The 14,517-nt window shown below is 41.1% G+C and overlaps 1 protein-coding gene across 2 annotated transcripts in view; it reads right to left on the minus strand.

Moving 5' to 3' along the window:
• Window positions 1-340: 340 nt before the first annotated feature.
• Window positions 341-14,517, minus strand: part of LOC133474235 (RNA polymerase II elongation factor ELL2-like) — a 37,448-nt gene continuing 23,271 nt past the window's right edge. For both annotated transcript variants that reach the window (XM_061765715.1, XM_061765717.1), the window contains 8 exons: window positions 12,431-12,675; window positions 10,916-11,040; window positions 7,568-7,682; window positions 7,046-7,478; window positions 4,596-4,638; window positions 3,013-3,184; window positions 2,874-2,918; window positions 341-2,461 (listed from right to left, as the gene is read on the minus strand). In XM_061765715.1, the coding sequence (XP_061621699.1) occupies window positions 2,351-2,461; window positions 2,874-2,918; window positions 3,013-3,184; window positions 4,596-4,638; window positions 7,046-7,478; window positions 7,568-7,682; window positions 10,916-11,040; window positions 12,431-12,675 (1,289 nt within the window). In that variant the 3' untranslated portion in view covers window positions 341-2,350. The remainder of the gene's footprint in view (window positions 2,462-2,873; window positions 2,919-3,012; window positions 3,185-4,595; window positions 4,639-7,045; window positions 7,479-7,567; window positions 7,683-10,915; window positions 11,041-12,430; window positions 12,676-14,517) is intronic.

A 14,517-nucleotide genomic window follows, 5' to 3' on the forward strand; every position in this document is an offset into this window, starting at 1 on the left:
AATGTAATACAATAAAATTAAAATCAGTAACTACCTACTTTTGGCTCACCCACTATGATAAAATAAGTTCCTGTCATTATGTCAGGTAACTGTTTAAACCAAGCCAGTAAAGCTATTTAAAAATGACAGATTACTTTAACTGCTACTTTACTTTGCGATTGACTGGTGACCAGTCCAGGATGTACGCTGCCTCTCGCCCAAATACAGCTACGGGATCGGTTCCAGCTCACCTGCGACCCTAATGAGGGCAAGCACGACAGAAAATGTCACCAACTTGCAGCTAAGGTACTGGTTAATTCCTGGAAGAAAACAATAAGAAAGCCCAAAAAGTACTGCAATATGCAGCAAATGCATGCTTTTATTTTATTTACCAATATGGCTTCATTATTCCCTGAACCAACCATTGCTATTTGATCCATTCAGTCATTGTCTGTGCATATAAGTGAATCAAATGTTTGGACTTAGAGTAAATACGTGACGTTATTCACAAGTGTCAAGCACAGTACCATAATGCTCTGCAGTCTTGTAAAAGTCTTGAACCATTGTCCAACTGTGGAATGTTCTTTAAACGTGAACGAGAACAACCTCAGAAGCGGATATTATAAGGTGAGCTCCCGTGGCGAGCCCCTTTCACACTGCCAGGAAAATCCGCCATGTCTTCCCCATGTAATGTTCATTCCGTGTTACAGGATGAGGTTGGCGCGAGAATTTTCCGCCTTCGGAAGTAGTGGAGCTGTAAATGAAGTGGCCTTTTGTGTTGAGAGTTGTTGTCAGACCAGACAATGGAGCTGACGTCATCTAACAACAGTATCTACGCTGGATGCTGTATTACCATGTGAAAGCGTACAGTTGCGGCCGCTTGTCGGGCAGCGACAATTGCTTTCAACACAACAGGGCAGGAGAAGTGAGAGTTCTAATATCTCACCACACAGCCACGTTACAGCTCTGAAACTACCTCAGAAGGCGTAAAATTGCGTTTACAGAACAGCAACGTAGGCACTGATGGCGTAGTGGTACATGCTGCTGCCTTTCATGCGGACAGCTCGATTCCTGGCCAGTGCCCCAATCAATACCTTGCTACTGCCAGAAAAAAATAAAAAAAATAAAATGGAAGGGTTGGATGTGGAAGGTCATCCGACATAAAAACTATGCCAAACAAATCATGCAAGTGACTCACTGTGGAGATCCTTCAAGGGATGAGCCAAAAGTAACAGACAGATAATAACATTGAAAAAAAAGACGAAAAATTGCTAGCTTCGGCTATAACCCGAGGGTTTAAGGGCAGCAGAGTTGCCATATAATTGTTAATATTCTAATTTATGAGATGCACTTGTAGATGACAGTCTGGTGTGACGTATAAAATACTTGTCAAACAATGGCTTACAACACAACAGGGAAATGATTTCATATGTAGGTGAAAGCAGAATTTGTCCCCCCATTCCACGTTATACAACAATGACATGGGGGCGGGGGTAATATGGGGAAAATGCACACTGAGTTACAAAGGCGAAAAGGTTATTCAGCTCCTTCTCCTAGTGCTTCAATAATGTCATGTGACCTTTAATCTACACAGGCCTGTAATAGAGGACAGAAGATGATCTGTCCTAAAATACATCAGCAGTTCAGAGAAAAATACTTTGTTCCACATCTTTGTACGGAGGCAGTAGCCAATTACGTGAGGAAGTGAAAGGTTGTGCTCATTAAATACTGGAGTTCATAGGTGGGCCAGGGCCAGTGACAGTATTTGTTCCAGCCTGCCATGCAATTCTAATAACGATTAAAACCTCAAGGACCGTTACAAAAAGACATTGAACCCAAAGATGCTCATAACATATAGTAAGCATTTGTTTGATCATTGCATCATGTTTTCATTATTTTGGAAGGCCTCCCAAGGACTTTATAGAAACAGAAGTGCATTATGGAGGGGGAGGGGGCGGGGGTGGGCTTAATGAAAATGAGCTGCTTTCAAACATTTGAATTCATACAAAGGAAGGTTGCGTAACTATAAATATGATATTTAGCGTATATCGCCACCCTAAAAAAATGGAAAATATCAAAATGTCAATGCTACGGCAGAATGAGAAAAGAGGCACAAGCTACATTACAAAGGAGGCAACTCTGATGTGGATTGATAGGTTGGAATAGGCTCTTCTGGTTCCCATTAAAATGGCTTCCAATGATCCTGGTGGATGCGCCTAGATGATTTTGCCGAGTATAATGTCTCTCTCCTTGGACCAGTTTTGGGGAGGAAAAAAAAAAACCTGTTCTTTTATAAACATTTCCATAACTCTTGGACAGATGCTGTTCACGGAAATCTGCCTGTTGCACTGAATCCGAGGGAGAGCCAACGCTACGAGGACACCCGAGAGGCGTCGTAGTCCACGATGAGCTGCTTGATGAATGCCAGTTTCTGGTGGAGATATTCACAGCGCTTCTTTTCTTCCTGGTAACCAGGAAACCTCTGTGGACAGAGAGAGACAACCTATTAAAAACTGTAACTATGCCTGATCCAGCAAGATAACAGAAATGGAATCTATAAAGCTGAAGTTGGGGGACTTCAAAGTAAAAGTGCTGCTAAATGTAGTACAAAGCATTCCGGAGCAAAAACTGCGACACATTCCAACAGCAGGTCATTTTTATTATATTTTAAATAATACATATATTTTATTATATCTTTATTTTAATTAAGTGTAATTAAAGTGTCAAACGTAAAATATAGTTCTTAAGGAACTGAAACACTTAAATTTATGCAAAATTGCAATTTAACAAATGAAGGCCACTCCCCAATAAAGGTATCTTTACACACAAAAAGGCACTACATGTATAAATGTTATTTGACTTAATAAACCCAAACTATAGTCTCACAGTCTTACCTTTCGATACTTGTTGTATTTTTCTAAAATTTGATCTTCCATTACCTAGCATGGAGTAGAAAACAATGTAAATATTAATGTAACTATATAAAATTAATCAACATCCACATCGTGATTAGGAACACTTATGAAGATGCACCTTGTGTTCTTTTGTTCCGGGCGACATGCTCTTAAGCTTGGATGCGAGCTGAACAAACATGTGTGTGATGGTGGCAATTCGGGTGTGCAGGTCTTTGTACTCATCGTACTCGGCACTGAAATCCTCCTGGTACCGCTGACGTTGCTCAACACTTGTGATCCTGACGTACGTGCTGCAAATAGACATCAATGTGTGCCAACAATTACAAAATTAGATGAATTATTGCAGAGCGTCACAAAATCCTGTTTGGTTTAATCTCACTAAAAGGCAGTTAGTTCATTTGTAAGAGTTTAACTTTGGATGCTGCAAATCCATTTTGTGACACAAGATGGCAGCCTTAAAACAGACATTTCTGCCAAGTCCATCCATCCATCCATTTTCTGTACCGCTTATCCTCACTAGGGTCGCGGACGTGCTAGAGCCTATCCCAGCTATCATCGGGCAGGAGGCGGGGTACACCCTGAACTGGTCGCCAGACAATCCCAGGGCACAGACAAACAAACAACCATTCGCACTCACATTCACCCATATGGGCAATTTAGAGTCTTCAATTAACCTACCATGCATGGGGATGTGGGAGGAAACTGGAGTACCCAGAAAAAAACTACGAAGGCACAGGGAGAACATCGAAACTCCACACAGGCGAGGCCAGGATTTGAAACCCGGTCCTCAGAACTGTGAGGCTGATGTGATAGCCAGTCGTCCACCGTGCCGCCCTGTTCTAGTAATCAGCAATGGAAACAATTACTGACGAGAACTCGCTACTGAAATAATACTGGAAGGAGCAAATATTTTTTGTACTGACACATGTATATTATTATAACAGACAACAGATTTATACTAAATTGGAACAAAAAATGTAATTGAAAAATTGAAAATCTAAAATGTTATCTTTATTAATGTCTAACAATAACAAACACTGCCATCTAAAACTGGTAAACGTAGAACAAAATTGCTGCTCTGCGTCCATTGCTCATTCTAAACATATCATATTTCAACTAATACCTGTAGATGCTGTGCCACAATTAGTAACCTGGTTCACTTGAGAGAAGAAGAAAAACACCTTACTCAAATAGATGCCTCACATTTCCCATCAGGGAAAAATAGCGGGTAGTAAGTGTAATTATCCCTGTTCATAGACACCAGTGCTCACTCACACAAAGAGGAACAGCTGAGCCCATTTCAACTCTGTTGCTAACCAAAACAGCAGGACGTTACTCAGATAAACTGTGTAATCTTACTCCATGTTAAAAATGAGTTCCCTGCATAGTATTAAAGATGATCTTTCGTTATGTGGAGACAACAATTTGCATTTGAGTCTTCTTGCATGTGATCACTCAACCTTTTTAGTCTGCCTCGGTTGTTGCCTAATCTCAAGAGTCACTTGACAAAAATTGTAATTCACTGTTAAAATTGTTTATTCTTTCCAAAATGCATTTGTACATAAAAAGGCCTCCCAACTATTAAGATGCCTCACTCCATCTGCAGTTGATTATTGGTGGAAATGCAGTATTCATCATGCCTGTGGCAGGTTACAGTCGTAAATTGTAAAAGATCACAAGAAAAAACATGTTTACACTTACCACACATTCTCAACCAAGTCCATGTCATTAGTGATGTTGCAATCTAAAAAAAAAAAGACAACAACAAGACACAGTAGATTAAGATATGAAATACATGATTCAGTAAAGTAACTGACAGTAGACGACCCTTAAAAAAGTCCATGTGGAGCCGCAGATGCTCAGAGATGGGAGGCATCAGGGCAGGTGTCACTTTAGGGAGTTAAAGAGTTGTTGTTGAATGAGTCAGGAACATAACAGGCCGAGGACTCCAGAGAGCGAGACAGAGACAGAGCTTAGGGGCGCAAACACACCCATCACCCATGCTTATGAGATTTACTGGATAAGTGCACTGGGAGGCTACCTGTGTTGATTAGGGTCCTCAGCGGTGTGTGGTTGAATTGTTATTTTGTGGTGGACTGATAAGTACTATATATACAGTGTCCAGTCACAAAATGTTAAATTAGATCCAATAATTTATACTTGATTTGGTTTTATTTATGTATTTAAGTATAAAAGTGAAGAAAAATCTCCTGCATTCACACTGCACTACATCTATCTATGCGTCAGCACATTTGTGCGTGCATTTACTTCATACTACAGTACAACACTGCATTGTTGCTACTTTCTTAATTTCTAGCTTGTTTATTTTATTTTATTTTATTTAGATGAGATCACAGTAGTAATACAACTTATTTGCTACTACTTCCATCCTCATCACCCTTCTACCAATATACTAACTTTCTCTCCTCTGGACATGTCCAAACCATCGAAGTCTGCTCTCTCTACCTTTGTCTCCAAAACATCTAACCTTGGCCGTCCCCGTGATGAGCTCATTTCTAATTTTATCCAACCTGGTCACTCCTAGAGAGAACCTCAACATCTTCATTTCTGCCACCTCCAGCTCTGCTTCCTGTTGTCTCTTCAGTGCCACTGCCTCTAATCCATACATAATGGCTGGCCTCACCAGTTTTCAAAACTTTGCCCTTCATCCGAGCAGAGACTCTTCTGTCACATAACACACCTGACACCTTCCTCCACCCGTTCCAACCTGCTTCTTCACTTCCTGACCACACTCACCATTGCTCTGGACGGTTGACCCCAAGTATTTAAAGTCCTCCACCCTTGCTATCTCTTCTCCCTGTAGCCTCACTCTTCCCCTGCTTCCATACCTACACAGGAATGTCATCAGGACCAACTGCCGTTCCATTTTTCATCCGCTTTAGTGCCTTTCTAATTTCCCCCTTACTAATGATTGCTACCTCCTGGTTCACCACATTTGCCTCTTCTTCTCTCATTTCTCTCTGATTTATCAAATCCTCAAAGTATTCTTTCCATCCATCCAGCACACTACTGACACGAGGTAACACATCTTTCCCATCTCTTTCCCTCTGTCTGGTCAACCTGTATAGATCTTTTTCTCCTTCTTTAGTGTACAACCTGGCATACATGTCATCATATGCCTCTTGTTTGGCCTTTGCCACCTCTATCTTCGCCTTATGTTGCGCCTCCTTGTATTCCTTTCTCCTCTCCTCAGTCCTTTCAGTGTCCCACTTCTTCTTAGCCATCCTCTTTCCTTGTATGATTTCCTGTACTTTGAGGTTCCACCACCAAGTCTCCTTCTCAGATTACAAATTTCTCCTGTAGTCTGATCCAGGCATAAGCTAACCAAAGAAACATCTCGGTATGATGCAGTGCAGTTCTACACCATCATAATAAATAAAATGAACACTACAAGCAGCGATGAATGGGCCCTCGCACCCTTTTCTATAGCGAATCCTGAAATTGATCCTCATACTTTGGTGCCATGTTCCGCCCACATTATATGCAAAAATGGCTTGACAATTAGGTGTCACACATCTGTCAATATGGGGCTCATTTAGGCAATTTCCTTAGTAAGAGTTCCTCAAAGCACCAGCTCTTAAGTCGCCCAAATTGGCTGCTTCAAACCAAAACGGACAGCTTCTTGCTCAATTTCAGGCATGGGTTCTAGCTTATCCCAGATGACTTTGGGTGAGAAGTGAGATACACCCTGGACTAGTTGCCAGCCAATTGCAGGGTACATGTAGACAAACGGCCATTCACATTCACATCTATGGAAAGTTAAGGGTCTTCAGTGAAACTAACAAGGATGACTTTGGAATGTATAAGGAAGCGAAGCGTACTCAGAGGAAACCCACGCGAGCATGGGGAGAACATGCAAACTCTATACCGGAACGCCTGAGCAGAGATTTGAACCCTAAACTCCAGGTAGACGTGCTAACCACTCGCCCACCCAAAATGAATGATATATTTTAAAATTAATACTTTTCTGATAGCAAAAAAAAAAAATAGCCTTTATATCTTTGCAAATGCAGGACTTGTATCAAGCTTTTGTATTGGAACTCAGATTATGCAGGTGTTCTTAATGTTGTGGCCAGTGAGCTTGAAATTTAGTAATTATTATTTATTTATTTTTTAAAAAAGGGCCTTACGCTTAAGTTTGTCCTTGTTGTGCTTGAGGTCCTCACTGTCCTCTGACCACATTTTGTCCTGGTGGTCTTTTAACCTTTCCCGCTCCTTGTCTTTGTGCTTTTTGGATTTCTTCTTCCTCTGCGGCAGAGTGCATTCCAAGACGGCTCGAGGTGGCTCGTGGCTCATTGCTTTGGTTCTGTGCTGATCGGTCTCTGATATGTCAAAGGTGCTCGACACTTTGTGTTCTAGAGGAGAGCTGTGCTGGTGGCCTCCTATGGTGTTATTAGTCCCTTGGAAATCAGGTTTGGTGTGGAAACTAGGAGGTGCAATGACAGGTGCTCCTTTATTGTTTAAGAGTCTGTTTATAGCTGGCGGCTGTTGTGTCTTGAGATCATTTTCTCTTTGTCTCTTTGTAGCTAGTGCTTGTAGACAGTCTGTAGGCATGGGGCGTTTCTGGAAGATCAACAGAGGCACGAGTCAGATAATCAAATCGATCGATTAGATCAAACCTAACACAGCAAAAGTAATCTTTGACTACTCACCACCACTGGGTTCTTTGCCAAGCTGTTATGTAGTGCTCTATCCTCGGAGTGCTTCACGATTGATCCATTGGCTTGAGTATTCCTCGAATGGCCAGCCATATAAGGCTGCAACTTCCTGAAAACCGACAAAAAAAGATGGAGAACAATATACATGACAGAACCGCATTGGAAGACAAAGGACCGTCCACACGCTCATACTGCAACAACTCCAGAAAACATTTACAGTATACAGTGGACCCCCGCATACTCACGGTTTGGCACTGGCACCTTTTCATAATAAAAATAAATAAATACATTACATTTTTTTCCATATTATTTTTTTCTTTTTTGGGGAAAGGGGGGAACCAACCCGGAAAATGCTTATTGGCAGTTTATTCCCGCTTATTCAAGCACGTTGTGACTTTAGAAACATCCCTCCTCTCCACAATGTAATGGACGTCAATTATCTGTGGATTTTCGCTATTCACGGTCCAGCCTTGTCCTTATCTCCCGATCCGCTATATTACTATAATGTGATATAGCAGGGACACGAATGATAAACTGCAAGATATAGCGGGGGAACACTGTAGCTGTGTGTCTATATGTTTCTGTGGTACAACAGACTGATTTTAAAAGGGGACATATAGGGAAAATGTACTTTGCTGGTATACACATGGTTGGGTTTCTGGAGTGCCTGTCCACACATCAAATGTGAAATGAAACAACCAAGTGAATCTTTTATAAGCTGCCCATTTCTGAAAATGTGTCTGTGAGCAAGCTGTACTGCATTTACATAGAAATCCCCCTCCACAGAGTTTCTCCACCCATGACATGTCAGCGAGGCTGACTGATAATCCAGAGCCACTTTCACTTTTTAGCGACGGCCAGACTACACTGTCTGAAACACTACAAAGCCAAAAGCAAAGTGGAGCTCCATTTAGTTTTGATTGGTGTTGACTCACAGAGTTTGCTTATGATAGGTGGCACATACTTGATTGCCCGATAAATTATTGTAGAAGCAGATGTGGGGCGTATTTGTATTTGGTGACGTGTTCGCTGCACCACATATACGGGACGGTTCCACGCAGCAATTTACCGGTGTAATTTGGCAGCTTGGTGTTGCCTCCATGATGGAAAGGTGGGGTTCTCAGGGCAGTCACTCCCGGCGCCCCCCGCTTCCTAGTGGTCATGGTAACAAAATACATACTATCCACTGGCCCAGCATTATGTGGAGCGGGAAGCAGGGCTGGTTCTAGGTATGCATACTTGTGAGGGCATGCAGAAATGTTAAGGGGGCTTCATGTAACAGCATATTTTTTTAAATTTATTATTGATTATCATTATTTATTGTGATGCTATCTTAGCGATTGCTACGCGGCATCTTTCCCTACTTAACTACGTTCACTTTAATATATAGTAATTGGAGCAATGAATATATAGTATTTGGAGCAATAGTGAACGATGAAAAATCGTTGACCATCGACAGGGGTGGCGTCATGTAGGGAGGCTACCTAGGTGTTTCGCACAGTTCGCTTTTAAAGCCAGCACCGCCACAGTTAAAGACTATTGTTCACAGGGCACTGTTACTGTGTCATTACGCATATGCCATTAAAGCACACAGCCGAACAAATTTATAATCCTGTACACACAATATCTTCTACCAACTGCATCGCAAGCTTTGCTTCTCCAGCAACTGTGACTTTACCATCCATCCATCCATCCATTTTCTGAGCCGCTTCTCCTCACTAGGGTCGCGGGCGTGCTGGAGCCAATCCCAGCTATCATCAGGCAGGAGGCGGGGTACACCCTGAACTGGTTGCCAGCTAATCGCAGGGCACAAACAAACAAACAACCATTCGCACTCACAGTCACACCTACAGGCAATTTAGAGTCTACAATTAATGCATGTTTTTGGGATGTGGGAGGAAACCGGAGTGCCCGTAGAAAACCCACGCAGGCACGGGGAGAACATGCAAACTCCACACAGGCGGGGCCAGGGATTGAACCCCGGTCCTCAGAACTGTGAGGCTGACGCTCTAACCAGTCGTCCACCGTGCCGCCGTGACTTTACCACCCATGCACAAATCAGGTGAACCGGAGAGCATGAAGAACAGCAATACACAAATAAGCACAAAACTAAAGAATGCTTAAGGTACCCGAATTGAATACATTAACCTTCTCCATGGCACCCAGCAAAATACTTGCTAATACAAATTTTGTGTGACTTTTTCTCCTTTACTTCAGTTTTCCCATGAATACAATTCCTGTCTCTTTGTGCTTATGTGTAGTAGTGTGGGTGTGTGGATGTGGTTTTCTAAGAAAGAAGGACAAAAACAGAACAAATAGAGAAGGGCACATAACAGGATCAATGAGTAGACTTTACAAAGCAAATCTAGCAATACGATGTTAAGCCAGCAACATTCACGTAAACAACATAGCGCTTCCGGTTTGACTCTTATTTTGGAACTCAAAATCACACCACTTCCGGTGGCGTACTGACACTAACTTGACGATCGCCACATGGCGCAAATCATGTAAATTAAACTCCTCAAACAACATTATACATTTGCATACAATATTATTAAATGTTTAAGGCACTTAAATTATAAAGATTAACATTTCCTTAAAAAATGACTGGTCGTTTCTGCAGTCTCACTGCAGACAGCTGATCACAGCATGAAGCGGAGGAGTTGGGGCACCATGTGCAGATTTGAGTTGCTGGGGCACAGTGTTTGTTTGAGGGAGCCGTGCCCCCTCTTGCCCAGCGTGTAGCCCGCCCCAGTGGGAAGAAGGCTGGTGGGCTAATTTCAGCAAGCCAAAAATAAATTGTGTTATGCGTGCCATAATTCGTGATCCTTGGTGTACTTTGATGAAAATATGTCAAAAGACATTATTAGGACACCTGGGAACGACTTTAAATTGTGAAAAAAAGCATAATATGTCTCCTTATAATCAACAAGTCTTAAAATACTTTTTAATCAATTCATTAAATAAATCAAGGGTTGGATTACTCATACCTGAATATTAAGTCATCAACTCGCAAAGACATTAAATATGCTTTCAACTTAATTTTTCACCTTGCCAAGATTTAAAGTACGCTTCCAACTTGGGAAATGGGAACATTCTGGGGAAGGACCCTTACTCCAATTCCTGTATAACTTTACTACGCCATTTGTGTAGGTTAGTGATAGACTACGGCAAATTCTGACATACATACAAAATGAGGTTACGCCGCCACCGTAGGAATGGAACTCCATCGTAAAGTGAGGACCTCCTGTAATGCTCATTTCTTTAGGCGACACATAAAACATGATATTGGTTGCTGTGTATTACAATAGCAGGCACTTAATGGCTGTCAATCAAACACACCTTGACAATAACCTGGTAACGAGCTGTCGCTCCTCCTCACTGTAGCTGGGCCAGTCCCGCCGCACGTACTTGTAGAAGTTGTCTTTCAGGAGATAGCTGCTGTCTTTGGGGTTCACTTTTGCCACCTGAAATACAAGCTACATCTCAAGCTTGCAGCTAAGCTTTAGTTTTCTGGTTTTATACCATTAAACACAACCGGCCTCCATTATGTTTCATTTCCAGTCTCATTTTGTATCCCACACTTGTCCACTGTAGTCTTAAGTGATACCCTCATTGTATTCATTCTAATGATACTCTCGGGATTTCTTCTTCACACAGACTTGAAACTTGTCCTTAATGGGGTGAGACTCTCTGTGTCAGAGATTATAATCTTTATGGGCTGCAGACAAAACGTCCTATCCCCAAAACAAACACGTCTGCAGAGATAAGTACAGCATTGACCCAATTAGACGCAAACACGGGAACGTAAGTCTGTGTAAAACCATCGAACTACCATATTTTCTCAATTGTTCCATTCAGTCTGCCTCAAGTCTTGATGCTTTTTGCATTTGTCCTTTCTATCGTGGTTTAAACTCCAGTTTCGCTTGAGGTACATTTGAATACTATTGTTAATCTCATATATATATAAACAAAATAAAAATTAAAAAAAGGCACACAAATAATGGCCTCCCCACCAAACCCCCACACCCTAGGCAAGTAAATCAATGCCCACAGCCACTGTGTGCAGACATGATGCCATGAAAAAAAGTATTGGTATTTGCAAATTCTTGTATTTTTGCATAGTTTCCCCACTTTAATGTTTAAGATCAAGCAAATGAAAATAGAACAAATTCACTCCCATTTACGAAGTGTACCTGAATGCACCTGACATTCCCACAAAGCCGCGACGTGCCTGCCATGAATGGCAGCCGTGGCTGCACTGAATCTCTTGCCAAATACGGCGTTTATCTGCAGACATATGAAGGCTCAGATACAGTATAGTGTGTTCAGATGGGTTTTTCCTGGAAATACCCAACAAAACCTGGTACTTGTGAATGAAAATGAACTTTCATTCGAAAACCGTTCTTCGACGGAAGAATGAGCATTTTCTCAAATACTTTCATTAGGCAGAAATGAACTAAGTTCAATTCAAGTTCGCCAAAATTATGACCAAGTTCATGAACTTTCCTTCATTGAACTTGTTCAGGACCAGCGCGGGCACGCACGCGCACACGCATGTAAGCAATGCTGGTCGTCTATGGATGCAGATTGATAAAGTTTTACTTTTGCGGGATGCACATCAAACAAGATGATATCCCTGATATCATCATAAAAAAGATTTTTAATACAGAAATTATGTTAGAAATAGACCTCCTGGAACGTATATGTTTAATTAATCCTTATAATATACGAATTTTGCTTTTTTAAATGAATTTTTCTACAACAAACCTTAAAAAGAAATTTGTTTATACAACTCCTGTTTGTGATCTCATTCGATTGTGCAAGTGTTCAGTGAGTACATGTGCTTCCTCATACCTCCTCCAATATGGCACTAAGCTCTGCCTTGTCCTTGGCACAGACCCGCTCTCTCTCCAGCCACAGCAGAAGCTCCGGCTTCCTGTAGGTCTTGAGAGCTAGCAGGTGAATGATGCGCTCCCAGAGGGGCTTTTGGTGGGCCGAGGGCAAACTGCTGCTCCACCGGCTGAGTACAGGAGGTTTCCAGAAGCCGCTGTCCGATGTAGACACAATGGGCGGCCTCTTATGGCTCTTGATGCTTTTACCTGAAGAAAAAATACAAATGAGCCTGTTTAATCACTGGAGGATATACTATAATGAGCTTCACGACTTACACGGTACTCAACAGCTGCAATTACAATGCATATCTATGTTAAAGTAAACAAAGTTGTGTACAATTTGGACATCTAAATATTCACTCTGTAGTGTGTTTTTATTTTCCTTTGGCTATTATGTTTTGTGTGACGCCCCCACAGAAAGGGCAATAGTGAAGGAAAAAGGGGCAAAGTGTGATGATGACAATAAAAATGAAAATGGCACTTGCAACATAATGGTAACCTCTGTCCTCGCTGCTCACTACAAGATGGCTGAAGTGGCCATTCAACATAAAATAAATAAAATAAGAATCAAGTTGACTTGTCTTCAGAGGCCAACCTCAGCTAAGCTTCTATCTTGTCTAAAAAGGATGAGTAATTTATTTAATTCAAGCCTTATATAGTCTTTTTAGTAGTTAATTTAGTTCTGGATTTATATGACAGTTCAAAATGTTTAAATAATACCCAAAACATTGCCTGCACATTTAATAAAGGTTATTATAATTGCAATAGTTTGACTCTGGAATAGTATTTCTGTGATTTGTATTGAAATTGAAACAAATCATAGGTGAACCATCATCCGGAATTGTGTTTGGCCTTTAAAGTTCTGTACTGTAAAAGGTTCATTTCATACTCTAGTAACATAGCCAATTCACATTCAAATGATCTCAAATGAATGAGATGACTAAATATGTTTTTCCGTTTTTTTTTCACGGTGAAGATTCAGATGTCTTTGTGAAATTAGTTAGAAAATGTATGCAGTATCTGTTTGAATATGTTATTGTACTAACATGAAGCCTGTTTAATTTTGTTCGCCAAGGACGTAGCTAATTATATATTCATATTTTAAATTATGTAAAAAAAAATATGTAGAAAAAAGGGCAAGCATCAAATATAGTACACATTTTAATACATCCAGGAGAAGCATACAAATATGTCAGACAAGACAAAACTACCTGATTATCATGAGGCCGTACTGTCTCCGTGATGACTTCCCCCGAAATAATAGTCTCGAAAGTGCACGCAAGCCATTTCCAGGTAAAAATGATCACTTGAGCAGACAGTTGAGGGGTATGTTAGGGCATGGGTGAGAGTTACCTCCCCTTGCTAATCCTATTACACATTAATCTGCACTTTGAAGGTCACAGCAGAGGCTTTAATTTGTGTTGCAATGTTATCAGTAATTTCAGCCATAAATCATTTGTGAAACATGATACATCAATGATAGTACGAGACGTTTGCACAACCATGTGCCTCTTCTTTAGGTATGACATGCTTCATAATGAGCGCGCATGTCCTAAAGATAAAAGGGAAATACACAGCACATCTATTGAAGGCTTTATCATTTGCATCTTCACCTTAAAAAAGGGTTAAATTTAGTCAAACGTATCCAGAATTTGAGCAAGAGTTTGGAGCTCGGCAGTGACATGGGGGTCTTACAATCCTGCCAGGAAACAATATTGCGTAACTGCAGCAAGCGCTGAAAAGAAATAAAATAGGAGAAAAGAAGCTGGCAAGTGGATGCTTCATTTATATGTTGCATGATGTTCATGATTCTTAACAGCTGATAAAATGTGAAAAGTCAATGTGCGTTAAGAGGAGAGTAATCCCACTAAAAATGGCATTTTTTAATGTATGCAAAAAACAAAGGGAGTTATGCTCCTATCGTCTTAAAAACAGGAAAGAACTGGCTTATGATGTCATTTGGATCTTTTGCATCTGCAACAATAGTTTAAAGACAGACGTGGTTTAAATGTCATCGTGGACCACTTTGGGTGTTTTTTCCTTCTTTCC

Source organism: Phyllopteryx taeniolatus, chromosome 2 (genome assembly GCF_024500385.1).
Source record: "Phyllopteryx taeniolatus isolate TA_2022b chromosome 2, UOR_Ptae_1.2, whole genome shotgun sequence".
NCBI classification, from domain to species: domain Eukaryota; kingdom Metazoa; phylum Chordata; class Actinopteri; order Syngnathiformes; family Syngnathidae; genus Phyllopteryx; species Phyllopteryx taeniolatus.